Source organism: Sinohyriopsis cumingii, chromosome 5 (genome assembly GCF_028554795.1).
Source record: "Sinohyriopsis cumingii isolate HCF-2022 chromosome 5, ASM2855479v2, whole genome shotgun sequence".
NCBI classification, from domain to species: Eukaryota; Metazoa; Mollusca; class Bivalvia; order Unionida; family Unionidae; genus Sinohyriopsis; species Sinohyriopsis cumingii.
In genome coordinates, this window is record NC_142965.1 from 13,759,318 (window position 1) to 13,774,246 (window position 14,929).

The following is a 14,929-nucleotide window of genomic DNA, read 5'->3' on the forward strand; positions in this document are numbered from 1 at the left end:
TGTCAAATACTCCCTCTTGGGTAAACGCGGTCGTTGTGCCATTTTACCCCACAAGCAACTTAACATCACCTTGGTAAACGGTCGCCTTCCTTCGTTTTTCTCCACGTGGTCTAAAGTGATGCCTTCCTGCTCCCAGTATTTCTCTTTGAGTTTCTTTTGGTCTTCGGGAGTGTGGCACCAGGAAGGATAGCCACTGGCTTCTTGTTTCAGTTTCTAAAAGGAATCCACTTAGTCTGCGAAAATGCCTTTCTGAGTCTCGTCGCCCTTGTGGTACGTTTCGATGGTCTTTTCGCCTCCTCCGCTGAGAACGTGTTGGATATAGTTTTCTTCCTTGTCGCAGAAATAATGAAGCCAGCGTACGGATTTGATCGAGTATTGACGTTTGACAAAGTTGGTGGTTTGAGGTCTGATGACAGATAATGTGTTTCCGAGCATGAATCTCTGGCGGTACACTAAGGAACACGCTTTGGCAATGGTGCAGGCTTCTTTCAAAGGATCGATCCCTCAGTGTTCCATGAACAGTTCTCGAAATTTTCCACAACAAAGCCGTAAATGTCCACGTCGGAACGACAATACTTTAACATTTCTTCCTGAAAGTTGAACGGGTCCCAGGCGTGAGTCTGGTACCAAGTGTAGAAACCTTCTCGCTGTTCGGTACGCATATTGTCGGGGTCGTAGTAGTGAGCCTCAGGCAAATGGGGTAGAATGGCGTGTTGATTGGCTTCGGTGTTGAAAAAATTTGAAAAACAATCTTTGGCTATTTCTGTCATTCCAAACGTTTTAGGCATTCGATTCAAAGGTATGGCCAAGTAACTCATCGAATCTTTAAACTGTACTTGTCCCAATTGCACGGATATGAGTTTGGCTCCGTGCAAAGTCACTTTCGGACGTTCCGTACCTTGTTCCGTATAGTATCTGAGAAGAAATTGACCATCGTATCCCGAGAAATTGTGAGCCATCATCGTGACATGGCGATGACAATCTCCGTAATGGTCGATGTCCTCTTGGCTCCACGTTTCGTCGATGGGGTCTAAGATCCATTGGGCGAAATGAGCTAGCGTGTTTCGTCCCCGAAAGATGTTTTTACTTCCTCCAGGAATCTTGCTGCAGTGCGGGCAGTGACTAATGATAGGATGCACTTCTCGCACGCTCGATGAGCCACGCAGAAATTAGGAATGTGAATTCAGGTCTCTTTCATGCATTCGAAATTGAAAAAGATGAATTTTCCTTTTTTCTTCTTCTGGTCATCTTCTTCCTCTTGTTGATTGGAGTGGTATTTTTTGATGTAGCATTTGTGTTCCAAGTTCACGATTTGGTGACAAATGTGACATCGTTTCTTTCCTGAACATACGTGTGCCTTGGCACTGTTGGTACGTATGTCTTGTCCACAAGTAGGGCACAATCTCAGGAAATGACAAACACTTTTCTTCCGTGAATCTTGCGTCTTTAGATTTTGATGGTAACAGGCAGGGCTGACAAAAGTGCACTGACAAGCAGGGCAATGCACTCGTTCTTGTCCTTCGTCAAGACAGGTTCAGAGGCCAAACATCCCTCACATTTCGATCCACAATGCTTGTGTTGCTCTCGATTGTTATAGCCATAGTCACATTTCTCACAGTAATTGCCGTGTCCCAGGAATGCTGTGATACTGCTGATGGTATCGAAATGTTCATCGTGATGATAGACGTGAATGTATTTTCCGTCTTTGAAATCTTTGCCTGGAAACAATAGAGGTCCACGCACTTCTTGAGGGTGCACTTTTAAGGTGTAGCGTGGAGGTAAGACGTCTTGCAATTTTTGCATTTCAGGAATGCCACAGGGTGTGTCTTTGGATAACCCCGCTTGCTGTAACAGGAGTTCTGCTTCTCTTAGTTGTTTGGCTCGGTTCGATTTTTGAATTGTTTGCCAAGCTATTTTCGATTCTACCGTGTCGTTCTTGTCGGCATAGGTTAGTCCCACCACGATGGCATGGGCTAAACACATCTAGTCTTGAGTGTTGTTAAGTCGGGAGAGACTCTTTTTTGGTACTGCGAAGTTCATCCACCAATAACACTGTTTTGCGCGTCCTGTCCGTTGGGGAAGAGCCATTGGGTCATGAGCAGTGTCGCTTTTCCATCGGTGATGTGAAACTTGTCGTTGAATTGTTGCATGTGTTGAATCTTGTTGATGACTTTGGAATGTGTCAATTGTGCTATGCTGCTAAACTCGATCCAAACGGGGGACTTCAAACTATGGTGATGAAAGGAAAGCCACAAGCGATCGTCTTCTTTGGCTTCACATTGCCGTTTCATTGTGGTTAACAAAGAATCCCACACCTTGGTGATGAACCCCTCTGATTTCTCAAACGGTACTTCGGACTTGAAATCTTTAAACTTCACCGTGTACGTGTAATTCGTAGTTCTAAATTTTCCAGAGTTTCGCTTTTCCTTCTCTCGAATGTGGTAGTAATTTTGAGGAGTTAATGGTGGGCTTTGGTTGAGTGTAGACTCTCTGGGTCTGGATTCTGGCTCACTCATGTCATCTTCAAAATCACTGGTATGAATTTGTACCAAGACCTCAGCTACTATGCGAGGCGATAAATCATGTTTCTGCCTCTTACTTTCTTCTCCTTCTCCACGAAATGATGCAATCGTTTTTTCTCGACTGCAAAAAGTCAAATGACTACATTTTAAACGCCATGGGTCCCTATATCAATGCCAGACTAGTGTCTTCCCTATATAAAGGGTCAGTGTCATCCATGCCAGTATTCATTTCACTCTCAAACCTACTAGAACGGTGGAAGAACCCACAAAGATCGAACTTCTGATCAGATCCTTGCGAGGTGTCATACGAAAGCTTTATTCAGACAAGCCGACGGACTACTCCCCCTCCTTTCGAGATAAAAGTCAAGATACTTGCTATATCTGTAGGAAGAAAGGACATTGGTCTTCAGAGTGTCCAGACCGTCAAAAAAGCAAAAGAGGTGTCAGAAGAGACAAAAGCCAAGATACCTATTATCATTGTTAAGAAAAAGGACATTGGCCTTCAGAATGTCCTAAGAAACTACAGGAGCAAGAGGAAGAAATGGGTTCCGAACAGGAAGAAGAAGAGGTAACCTCCACAGAGAAAGAAATCAGACACGTCCAGAAAAAGAAAAAAGAGAAGAAAAGAAGACGAGAAAAAAGTTAGGACGAAGAGGAGGAAAAACCTATTACAGAGAAGAAATTTAAAACACAGAGAGAGTAAACAAAAGATACAAAGGAGAGTTGGGTGGGGTTTTTTTGTTTTAAAAAAACAACCCCAGGAACGGGACATAATCCGCTTTAACTGCTTTAAGCCTTTGCCACTACCAAGGCCTACTTCTGGACTGGCCTCTGTCGATGATGATTTGGTAGAAATCATTATGGCTAGTACTGCAGGCGTAATAACAGGGTTGGGTTGTTTGGCTGAGGAAGGTCTTTTTCTTTTGGCTCCTATGAAAGAAGTCTGATACATTTGTTTCTCCTTAACTCTGCCAAAATGTCTAAGAGTACCGTTACCGTTTTACTTTATCTGTCCTCCTTCTCTGATAGACCTTGTTTGTTCTCTGGTGCTGCTTGTTCTTCCTATCATTTCCTTGTTCTTGCCTCTTCTTCTTGCTATTGCTGTTGAAGCAGAAAAGCTTGTTGTGTTTCTTTCTGCTGCTGTACACATTTATCCAATTCTTCTTTCTGTCTCTGTTTAAAATCATCGACCTGTGGTAAAGAAGGAGAAGGTGGCGAAGCTGCTGATACTGGAACGAATTCTTGCGAAGAAGAGAGAAAATCAACTAAATCCCAATTAAAATCGATCTCTTTTAAAAGTAAGATTGTGTTGACTTTGGTAGTAGCTACTATACTATGACTTCTCAGCTCCACGGCAGGTGCACCCCAATTCATCGTCTTCTTAGTTTCCGTCATGTTTGGCACCTTGCGATTTTTCGTTACCCTCCTTGATACCACATTACTGTTTCATTAATATTTTAAACAAAACTCTGTCCACGTGGGTTCGAGTATCCGACTAGGTCAATGTGGGTATGTGAGAAAGCATGCCATTAGCTTGTCGTGGGTTGGTGGTTCTTAACAGGGATTTCCCAGGTTCTTCCTCCACCAGTTATACTGCCACCATGTAGCTTTATCATGTACAGTTAATTGTTGTTAAACCTACAATATAATAATAACCTTTGTAAAAAAAAGAAAACATTAGAATAAGGTGAGATGATCTTAATTCAAATGGTTTCTACAGCAAACGTAGATGACAGAGCAATTCTGTAGCATGTACATTCTCAGGAAGAAGACTTAGTAGAAGAAGAACATGACGACGATGATGATGATCATGATCATAGTGATTACAAAGGAAATATTCGGAAAAGTGACAAAAACGAGTAATCCATGTAGATGAGGGAACGTCATGCAAGATACTGTACCATAATGAAACATCCTTGTATTGCGCTAACCAAAGTTTGACTAGCAGTGATACATATGCAATGCAATGAAGCTCTACTTGAACGTTTACGATTGATCACGGAGAATGCAACTTAAGGATCACAAATCATCATTATGGTGGAACGGAGGTCTTTAAAACTAAGAATGAATATATCAAGAGTGTTGGTAAATGAGCACATGGGATCGATTCTTGATTGGAACAAAATTACAACTCTGTAACCTGTTCGGTTATATTGTTGTCATTCCACGAGTTGCTTACATATTATAATGTATTCATCAATATATCATGTACACAGGGAAAGTGCTTTCCTCCCTTCTTCGTCTTTAGGTTTCAATTTATAATGATAATTTCATTTCCTATGTACCTTGCATTTCTAAATATAAATTCGGAGCATTTGTGCATTGAGATGCGTTTTAGGTTTCCGCTTGTTTAGCAAGCAGGCACCGATGCACCTAATGGCATTTTCTTTGACTTTGTTCCATTCTTTATTTATAGATGGCTTTTGCATGAGTTAGATGTAGATGATAGGTGCAGTTCTCACGTCAGGCGTCTGGTTGATGCTTGGAATGAATTATAACTTTATAACCTGTTTGTTCATATAGGTTTACACACACACACACACACACACACACACACACACATATATATATATATATATATATATATATATATATATATATATATATATATATATATATATATATATATATATATATATATATATATATATATATATATATATGTATATATACGTCTGCTGAAGAATATGTTTTGGTATAAGTGTAAATGCTATTGTGTGCATAGACATTTAATCATATCGTACACGAATAATTTCACTTGTAGATACTGGTATTGGCCGTTTACTACATTTACCCATGCACATTTTAATTAATCGTTTCAGATTTACACTCCCTGACTATCGAATTGATTTAATTCTACAAGACAGTGATACACACTTCACATAGGAACATCAATGTTCAGTATGAGATGGAGATCGTTGAGGGGGACTGTTCTCAATCGGATAAATTTAATGCAAGTTTGTATAAAGACATATTCTGTAAAAGTACACACACCATGAATAGAGTTTTGCTACAAGGAAACGCAGGCTGTGGAAAGAAAACATGGTGTTCTTCCTTCATACGCACCTGGTGTGAAGCACAAACACAGTCTGTGAGTCAAAATGAAAACATTAAGTTCATGTTGAAATTTAAACTCTTGTTCAATGTTTCTTTGCGAGATGTCACAGATGAGAGTGATATAAACGAGTTATTGAAAAGGCAACGTATTCCAAATTTTAATCCGTTGCAAGGAGATATTTACAGATATTTGGAAAGCGATTCCGATGTCATATTTATTATTCAAGGCCTTGACGAGTACACCGGAAAGGCAGACGTCGTAAAGGAGCTTTTAAATGACACACGACTTAACAAAGCTTTGATTATCTTTACATCAAGACCTATGACACTCAACTCATTTCAGAACAAGTTTCAAATGGATTGGCCTTTCAGCAGAGCCATTACAATCAAAGGATTAGACGAGAAAGACTTAATAGAACGTGCAAAAGAAATATTGAAAGAAGATGAATATCCTACACAGTCTCTTGACAAGTTGTTACCTTTAGTAAAGGAAAGGGGACTCGGTGATTTTATGCAGGATCCTATTTTCTTCCCATTTCTAATAAGCATGTGGAAAAAAAGCGGTACCCTACCTTCATGCAAGGCCGAATTCTTGCTTAATGTACTCGAAAATCAAATAAAAAAGCAACGCAAATCTTTTCTCCGCCAATATCGCGACAAAACAGATTACAAGTTTGATTTTAGCGACAATGCGATGCTTATTGGCAAAGTTTTCATATGTCACTATGGACTGGTCCTCAGATCTTTGGGTAAGATAGCGATGGAATTGCAAGATAATAAAGAATGCATATTTGGAAGCGGGAAATTTGAACAGGAAAACTTTGGCAACTTTTGCGTAAGTGTTGATCTTATATGTAGATGTATGTCACAAGTCAGTGCAAATGAAGATGAGCACGAAGAAGAAAGTGATAAACATAAAGAAGAAAAGTTTTCTTTTCGGCATAGCTCAATGCAACTGTTTCTCGCAGCTTTATATGTCATTTCCTTGTCGAAATCTGAGCAGAAAAAGATGTCATCAATGTGGAGTGGTACACATGGAGAAAACCTTTTTGAAACCCGAAACCCAGAAAACATGCACGATTCCATGGATGAGCTTCGGGAATATGTAACATACTTATCTTCTTAATTGATTTCCTGACTATAAACATAATAGAGTTCTCTTTGACAGTGTTAGCTGCTTTATCAAATGTGAATTTTATATCTACAGTCTCTACATTGAAGCAGTCTACTCAATACGGAGGCAACAGGTGTAACCTACATACTGGATTTAATAAAGGCCATCGTGGATGCTTTGAACGCTACAACTTTCTTGAGTCCTATTATTCTATCTATCATGGAGCCACAGAAAGCAGCAATAACAGTGATAGTGGGCTATACTGTATCATCAACTATTGATACAGCCATGCAAAATCATCTAAAATTCTTAAGTCAGAACTTGGCTTAGAAGGACCAAGAGGTTAACATATTGAAACAGGCGATATCTAAGTAGGCTAAAAATACTGAGACCAGCATTAATTCACAGGACACTCTGGAATGGTATACGACGCAAATCAGCAGTCGTATTCCATTTACCTCTGCTGACCCAAGGAAGCTTAACACACATAGAGTGGTCAGTTCCTTCTTCAGAGATTAGTTTCTTGTTGGTGTGCCCATTGATAAAATCGACCGCTCTCATATTCTTGGATCAACTGATAAAAAGTTACACATAATAATCGTGATGTTTGTGTCATACTGTACACAATCTATTATTCTCCAGGAGATAAAGAATCTGACACAGAATGAAAAATAAAGCTTTATTAATGATGATTTGACCAAGACTAGGTAAAACCGTTTTTCTTTAGCTGGTAATAAGAATGGCAAAAATATACTTACAGATTTGCATCCTGAATTTCCTCAAAATGTACTTTCTTAGTTATGCAAATCCGAATTACATGAGCCATGTCATAAACTATAACTTAAAGGAAATGGAGGCTGTGGAAAGAAAACATGGTGTTCTTCCTTCATACGCATCTGATGTGAAGCACAAACACGGTGCCTCACAGCAAAAAAAAAAAACATTAATTTCATGTCGGAATTTAAACTATTGTTTAATGTCTCTTTGCAAGATGTCACAGACTAGAATGATGTAAACGAGCTTTTGAAAAGGCAACGTATTTTAAAGTTTAATCCGTTGCAAGAAGATATTTACACATGTTTGGAAACCAATTCCGATATCATATTTCTAATTCAAGGCCTTGATGAGTACACCGGAAATGCAGATGTTGTAAATGTACGATAGAACCTTAAAAGTGGTGACATGCAGAAAAGAAAACATCATACCGTCTTTTAAAACTAATTCTAAACGGCCATAAATGCGATGAATAATATTTGTACAACTGTTTTTCGAATATAGTTATTGGATTCATACCGTTTTGCCGGCCTATAAGTCGATGATAAGTATAAGTCGAATCAGCAAATTTTGCAAATTTTCCAGCCTCCATTCTTATTTAAGTCGATGCTGAGTATAAAACGAGGCCAGATCAACACTTCGGATTGTGTTTTTCACTTCGTTCCACACAGCATCGCGAATTTTAACCCACCTGCAACTCAGTAATCTTTCCAGTCAGGATCATTAAATGTAAAAAGTCGCATGATATTAGAAAAAATCAGATTGGTCTTATATATAGTCTGATAGTTGCATTATATCAGAAAACAATAGGCTCGGTCTGGTGTCTGTCTACCTATATTAATTATCATATCAGTCACAACGTTTCTTAATATAACCAGTTTTTGTTTGTAAAACAGGCATACCCCATGTGTTCACTTTAAACCAGAAAGTTTTAGCTATATTGTTGAATAATATTACATCAATATGCCTACCCTGACGTCAACATTTTTATGACATTTATTCTAGAGCTCGTGTTGTTGAATTCTATCATGAGAATTCACCCTTATTGATTACTACATTACAATCTCTGGATCCCATATATTGTTTCATAATAGTATTACTATCTTTCCAGACCGTGTTTTTCTTTTCTTTATATCACAAATAATCAACCAGTCAGTTAGCTGCATAATACAGCATCAATCAGCTAAGGTGACTTCCACTCTTTCCTTAACCGGTTCGATAGTGCCATAAAGTTACAGCAGTCGCATTGGTTCGATGTATGACTTGGTATGGCATCTACCAAAACCGACCAATCATAGTTTAATACGACACTATCATTTCTGGTCTGATTGTCATACAGACAACGTATGTCATCGGGTCAGTGGTTACATGAGATTTGAACTTTCCACTTAGGTTAATTGCTGTCATTGTATGACTACAAAGGGAAGTCTATAATATTTGTATAGTGTTCGAACAGTCCGTCCCGGCTGACTCCTGTCTTTGCTTGACAACTTTTGTACTGGATTGTAACATCATAGGCATCGGTCAAATTTCATGCACGATGTTCTTAAGACTATTAGCGCCATTGATTATAAATATAAATCTACTTGATTGATATCATATAGTTTTACCTCAAGACCATATTTGATAGCCTTCCATATCTGATATAATTTTTGGAGCTTATTCCATATCGTCCTTGGACTTCTTTTGCAGAAACAGAACCCCACAGGCTTTGTATTTCCTTTGTTTTGGGGATTTATATTCTTTCTTTGGTTTAAAAAGCAGATTTCTTGGCTTTGACGTTTTGCAAATCTACGCTATTTTTTTAATTTGTTATCGTAATTGTCGGCAATTTTCCATTACCGCCAGCAAGTTCTCAAACTCAGCCACCCTTATTATTTTATCCTCGATTGCTACCGAAGAAAGTTTACTGATCGGATTGAGACTGCTTAGTGTGGCTGCTAACAATTCGAATATACGTATATTCGTGAATGCAGCTCGATTGAAATTTATTTGCTAGCACAACCAGAGATACCGGTCATTATCGATATATTTCTATCTATGCCGGTCACCAAGATGATTCTTCACCACATTACCTCACCGACCGATTCTCTGTCGTATGCTCCGTTTGGAAGTTCAATAGTATTCCAGGTGGCGCCAGTGTCTGCTGAAAACACGAATGTGTTATTCGCATGCGGACTACCAATCGGTTGTGATGGGATATTAGGCCAACTGTAATACACTCGCAACGACGGAAGTGCGATCTCAAGTGTGTGTGAGTCACCAGCAGTAACAGGTGCGGAAAAGTCACATTCAATTTTGGTTCGAGGATGAGAATGTACTCATTAATGTAACGCACTAGGCTGTATTTACAACCGCCTGTTGCATCGCAGCATACATTTTGCGTACAACACGTACAATATCTATTGTTTCAGAACTCGCCATCGGTTTATACATCACGATTATCTTCAAAAAGTTCATGCATCAACGCGTGATATTTGTCTCTGTCCATGATGTTGTTTGTGAGCAGCCGCTGACATATAGATGATGTTTCATTAATGACTTTGGGTGCATTGCTCCCCGCAGGAACTGACCTCACAAGTATTTTCAAACGATCAGCAAGGTCGATAGGGCACACAATCCACAAGTCCCTCTCCGTGTTTTGTGGGTGTACGTCTTGGTAACGATTGCTGCGCCAACCTTGTACTTCTTCATCTATACCATTCTTTTTGTGTTTCCGGTGTAGGAGATTCAGATAAAAGTTGTTTTTGTTTAGGTATTTTTCCCATATTTTTCTGTGCTCCTTTTACTGGTGGAGGCTTCTTACATTTTGATTGAATTGAGGCTGCTTGATCCGAAGTTTCAGCTGCCTCAATTTCAGGAGTATATACTGGTTGATCAGAATTTTGTACTGTCGTAGTTTCAAAGATCAGCCGAAACACACATTATTCTGTCTTAATTTTAAAGCTGATCGATATTCTTCTGTCCCGTACCTCTTTTCGCTTTCATCAGAAAAGGTGACTTTTTATAAATATCAAGCACCCTACTAGAGGCCTTTTTAGACCCAGCCAATTCCCTCTTTGCCCACTTAACCCAAACCTTTTGTATGTCCTTCTATGGTTCTTTGTTCCCTAAATCTCTCCAACTGAGGTGAATACAGTTGTTTAAGACCAGCACGGAAGGGGTCAATGCTGATCCACTGGCGATATTTGTCATTATAAGTTTGTATCGGTGTATGCATCAATCGCAGGCATCCTTGTGGTAGTGATTATTTGATGGCTCGCTCTTCATGTTCTCCGACGCATTCTTTTTTTAGGCTTCAGCCACCATCTCTGGCTAGAGTGTAATAACCTCTGCAGTTGCTAGTGTTGCTTTTTTGACAGCCTAGGTACGTTTGGCTATCTCACGAACTGAAGCCGAAGCTTCATTTGGTTCCATTTTTGCGAGATTCTATCACATCACGAATCAATTTTAGGTGTTGATGAGCAGCTTCACGATGTCGCTTTCCATACCTTTCAATGATATCACTGGCGGACAATTTTATATAAGTTTTGTTATTGTTAATTTGAAGCGTTGAAAACCGCACGATATTTTTCCCGGTAATTGCCGGTCAAATCAATGATGAGAAAACTAAATGGGTCCGAGGTGATCCTCGCAAATTCGATACACGTGTGGTCAGCGGCACACCAAATCCAATGAATATTTCCAAGACCATGTTTATCAATGCAACGAACTATCATCAGCATGTTACAGTTGTCACGGATTTCTTATGGTATATGTGCGTATCGTGAAGTCAAATAAATCACGTCAGTGTTATTGTTGAGGCCTCGCGAAAAAATTTGCGAGGGATTGATTTGGTGCTCAAGCATCACATCATCGTAAACGACAAGACTGTTTTTGTTTGCATCCAAATCATAAATGGTATGTCTTTCATCAAAGACATCGATGGTTGACGACAAGTTCGTCTTGATATTGTTGCTGTTTGTTTTTGCTTCTCAACACGTATAGAAAATCTGTTAAAACATCATAACACGGTTGATAATCAGCCGATGATGTAATCACGAACAACCGATCGCATGTTACGCATGATAAAACCATATTTAACAACTGTTGAATTGTTCCTGGTCCAGCAGGGATAATGATTAGTGCACGAACTCAGTTTGGAAACATGGTTCCGTCACCATGTTTGGACGGTATAGATGTTGCTTGTGCAGAACAGTCCATGACCGAAACTTTTTCGCTCTCATTGACCCGTTCACGTCAACGTACCGATGTGGATCTTATTCATGACAAATGCTATTAATCCAAACTTGGGAGAACGAATCGCACGATGGGTATTGGAAGGAGGTATGAAAGACAAAATTACATTGGGAGGCAAAGACACTCATTAAAAGAACATTATACTGGTACAAACAAACATACAATGTACACAAAAAAATCAATAATTATCCAAACATATACTAGCCTTCATGTGGCAAAGAGGAATAACACTCTTTGATTCGTGGCAACTGAGTTTCAGCAAATTTGTCCAAGTCACCCATGTACTCATATGGATACACATTTGTTCTCAGTATCAAATCAGTATTGGTTGGATGGTATCGACGAACGATTAAAAAGATTTTGGCCATCAGAGAGTTCACTAACTTATCCAAGGACGAATTATTTATAAACTGTAATGAATCGATAAACTGCTGTTGACAAAGCCTAAACGTCATCTTTTTTCCATGTTGTCGGGGATCACGCTTATTGATGAGTCTGTTGCCGTGACTACTGCTTGCATTATCAAGAGGCAATCATACCCACGTAAGTTATGAAACTACAGGGCTTTTTGTTTTGTTGTGGAAAATTCTCAACGATAAATTGCACTCGTTGTGTGGGGCACAGCAATACGCGCCAGTGATGTGACAGTTGTCACGATTTTTGTTGTTGTTGTTCTTGTTGTAGTGTTTAACGCCATTTTTCAGCACACGATAGGCTATAACCGAGCAAGATTGTATATCCATACATAAGCGATATCGATTCTGATCTTTTCTTTGTACTCAGCAACAACAAATACATCTACATTTGCTGTCCATGTGGGGACAGTGCCAGTTGATATAAACCTTTGTCATTAACAGTTATAACTTGATTTAGTGTTTCAAATTTACTCAGTGTGGTATTAGTAAGCTGAACGGGAAGTTCGATGTCACCAAAGTTAAGTTCACCCAGAGGTAGCTGACATTTTTGGGGCAGGTCTTTATTGTCACTAGCCACTTATAGCCCTTACAAAATTAGCCATTCAAACTAACGATTGCCAACGTTTAATTTCTTTATAACTGACCTTGGCGATATCCCACGCTGGTGTTTGTATGTAGTTACATCCAATAAACGGTTGATACGAGAGAGATTTGCATCGAATTTCGTATATCTTTTGAGAGTCTATTCCGATAGTTTCTTAGTGTATTTCTCGAGCGTTTCGGCACTCTATTCATTGTTTCTGCTAATTTCGTCAACGATGGCGCTGTTTTCACTGCGGGTCAGGATTACCCAGGCACCAACTGGAATCCATTGTAAATTTGTTTTAAATTAATCCATATCGCGACTAAGCGGCAAAACCAGATGTGCATTCAGAACTATGTCTGCTTTGACGCCAATGTGATCAAAGGTTTGTAACACCGCTACGATTTCAGGAATCATATTTGTCAATAGTTGTCCAACGCCTTTACCTAGTTTGTAGGTGGATGGAATAATTGACGCGTGATTTTCCATTTCAACACATTACTTTTGAAATTTAAATTCGGGCACTTTTGTTCTCAGCCAATTCAGTAGCGATAACAGATGCAAGACACAACCGTTTGGTTCATACTCTTCTAATACTGCAAGGATGTCAGCTTTTCTTGTACTCTTTGGTTTTCGAATATTAAGCTCACGTGCAAATTGTTTTGGTTGCTGTGCTATTGTTACATTTGTTGCCATTGCTATTGTTGCTGAAGTATATGGTAAAGTTTTAAAACAGACATTCTTGATAAAATATCTCATTTTTTTTAACTTCATCAAAATTAGCTACAAACTCGAATAAAGTATATTCTATTCCGGATTCAATCCAGATAAGTTCACATGACCAGTCATTGAGTATATTACCAACTTGAGGTTTGATTATATGGTTTGCGCTGTTATCTAACAATATCGGCTTTCTTAGAATGCTGATAAATTTCAGCAATCAATTTTCCTTCGTCGTTTCTAATAACAGCTTCTAAAAACTTTTACGGTACTTGTGCTGCACGTCCACTGCAACGTCGTATATTCATACACAACGTTCTCTTATTTTGTGGGTGGGTCGATCGCTACACCTTTACAGTGAATTGGCATAAGTCTGAGCGCCATTTAAGTTTTATATAATAGGGCCAAAATCATTTAATTGACAAAATCTCGGGCATTCTTATTACAACAGGATTAGGTCCCACCCAAATGATCATAAATTTGAAATTCATTGGACGAATTAATATTCCTCCTTTTTGCGACTCCATTCTTTCATGCACTATATTCTGTAAATTCTTTATCCTTCTTTCCTTGTAAATTTGCCCAAGTGTATTTAGTTCCATTTCGAATGTTAGTCCCGTGGTAATCAAATTATCAATATTATCTGAGTATGTTTCCGAAAATGCATGAAACCTTTACTGGGCCTCTTTGATAACTCTGTATGATGAGTTCAAACGATATAGAGATTTTATTTTTTCTGCTATACTTCTTATATCACAGTCCTTTGGTAATTTAATCCCTTTGTTATTGACATCAATAAGTTCGTTCATAATACATTGACAGTCAATAACCTGAGTATTATTATTATTATTATAAAGACCGCATCATTTCTTCAGTAAAAACCGTGACAGCTATACCTTTCTTTGCCAGTGTGTAGAAATAAATTTGTACATAGTATTGTTACAATCAGTAATGTATTTCTGGCTGATTAGTCTGCAGTGTTTGTAAATATTGGTACCATATACGCCTTCCTCAATAAGTACACACCGCAGGATTTGTTTCTACATTCACATAGTATTATCCAATTGTGGGTTTGGCCCTTTTATGAAAACACTTTGAGGACACAGGCTTCGATCGTAGAATCTATCCCACAGGAAAGGGCCACGTGTGTTCAAACAAGAAATTGCTAAACATGCAACGGTCACATATAGGCTAGCTATGTCATGAGGGTAGGGGTGAGGACGGATGGTACGGACTTGAAAGGTGAAAAAAGTGCAAACAGCTAATTTGTACCACTGATGTACATTCACTGATGGTACGTACTTCTTACTCTGCTTTAAGAAGCGTATCTTGAGTCGACTTCAGGTCGCGCAAGTACATAAATATTGGTTCAAGTTTATCGCTTACATTCAATTCTTGAAACTGTTCGGTCAAAATAATAATTCCTTGTCAAAAAATAAACTTTATTGTCTCTCCAAAGGAGCTTGTAGAAATCCTCTTTCGCTTCGGTATCAGGTGTGCTTCT

The 14,929-nt window shown here is 38.8% G+C and overlaps 1 protein-coding gene across 3 annotated transcripts in view; it reads left to right on the top strand.

Annotated features, from left to right (window-relative positions):
• LOC149798658 (uncharacterized) overlaps positions 1 to 8,577 on the top strand; it is a 91,187-nt gene extending 82,610 nt beyond the window's left edge. For all 3 annotated transcript variants that reach the window (XM_089957503.1, XM_089957501.1, XM_089957504.1), the window contains exon 8: positions 5,345 to 8,577. In XM_089957503.1, the coding sequence (XP_089813629.1) occupies positions 5,345 to 5,376 (32 nt within the window). In that variant the 3' untranslated portion in view covers positions 5,377 to 8,577. The remainder of the gene's footprint in view (positions 1 to 5,344) is intronic.
• Positions 8,578 to 14,929: the final 6,352 nt, after the last annotated feature.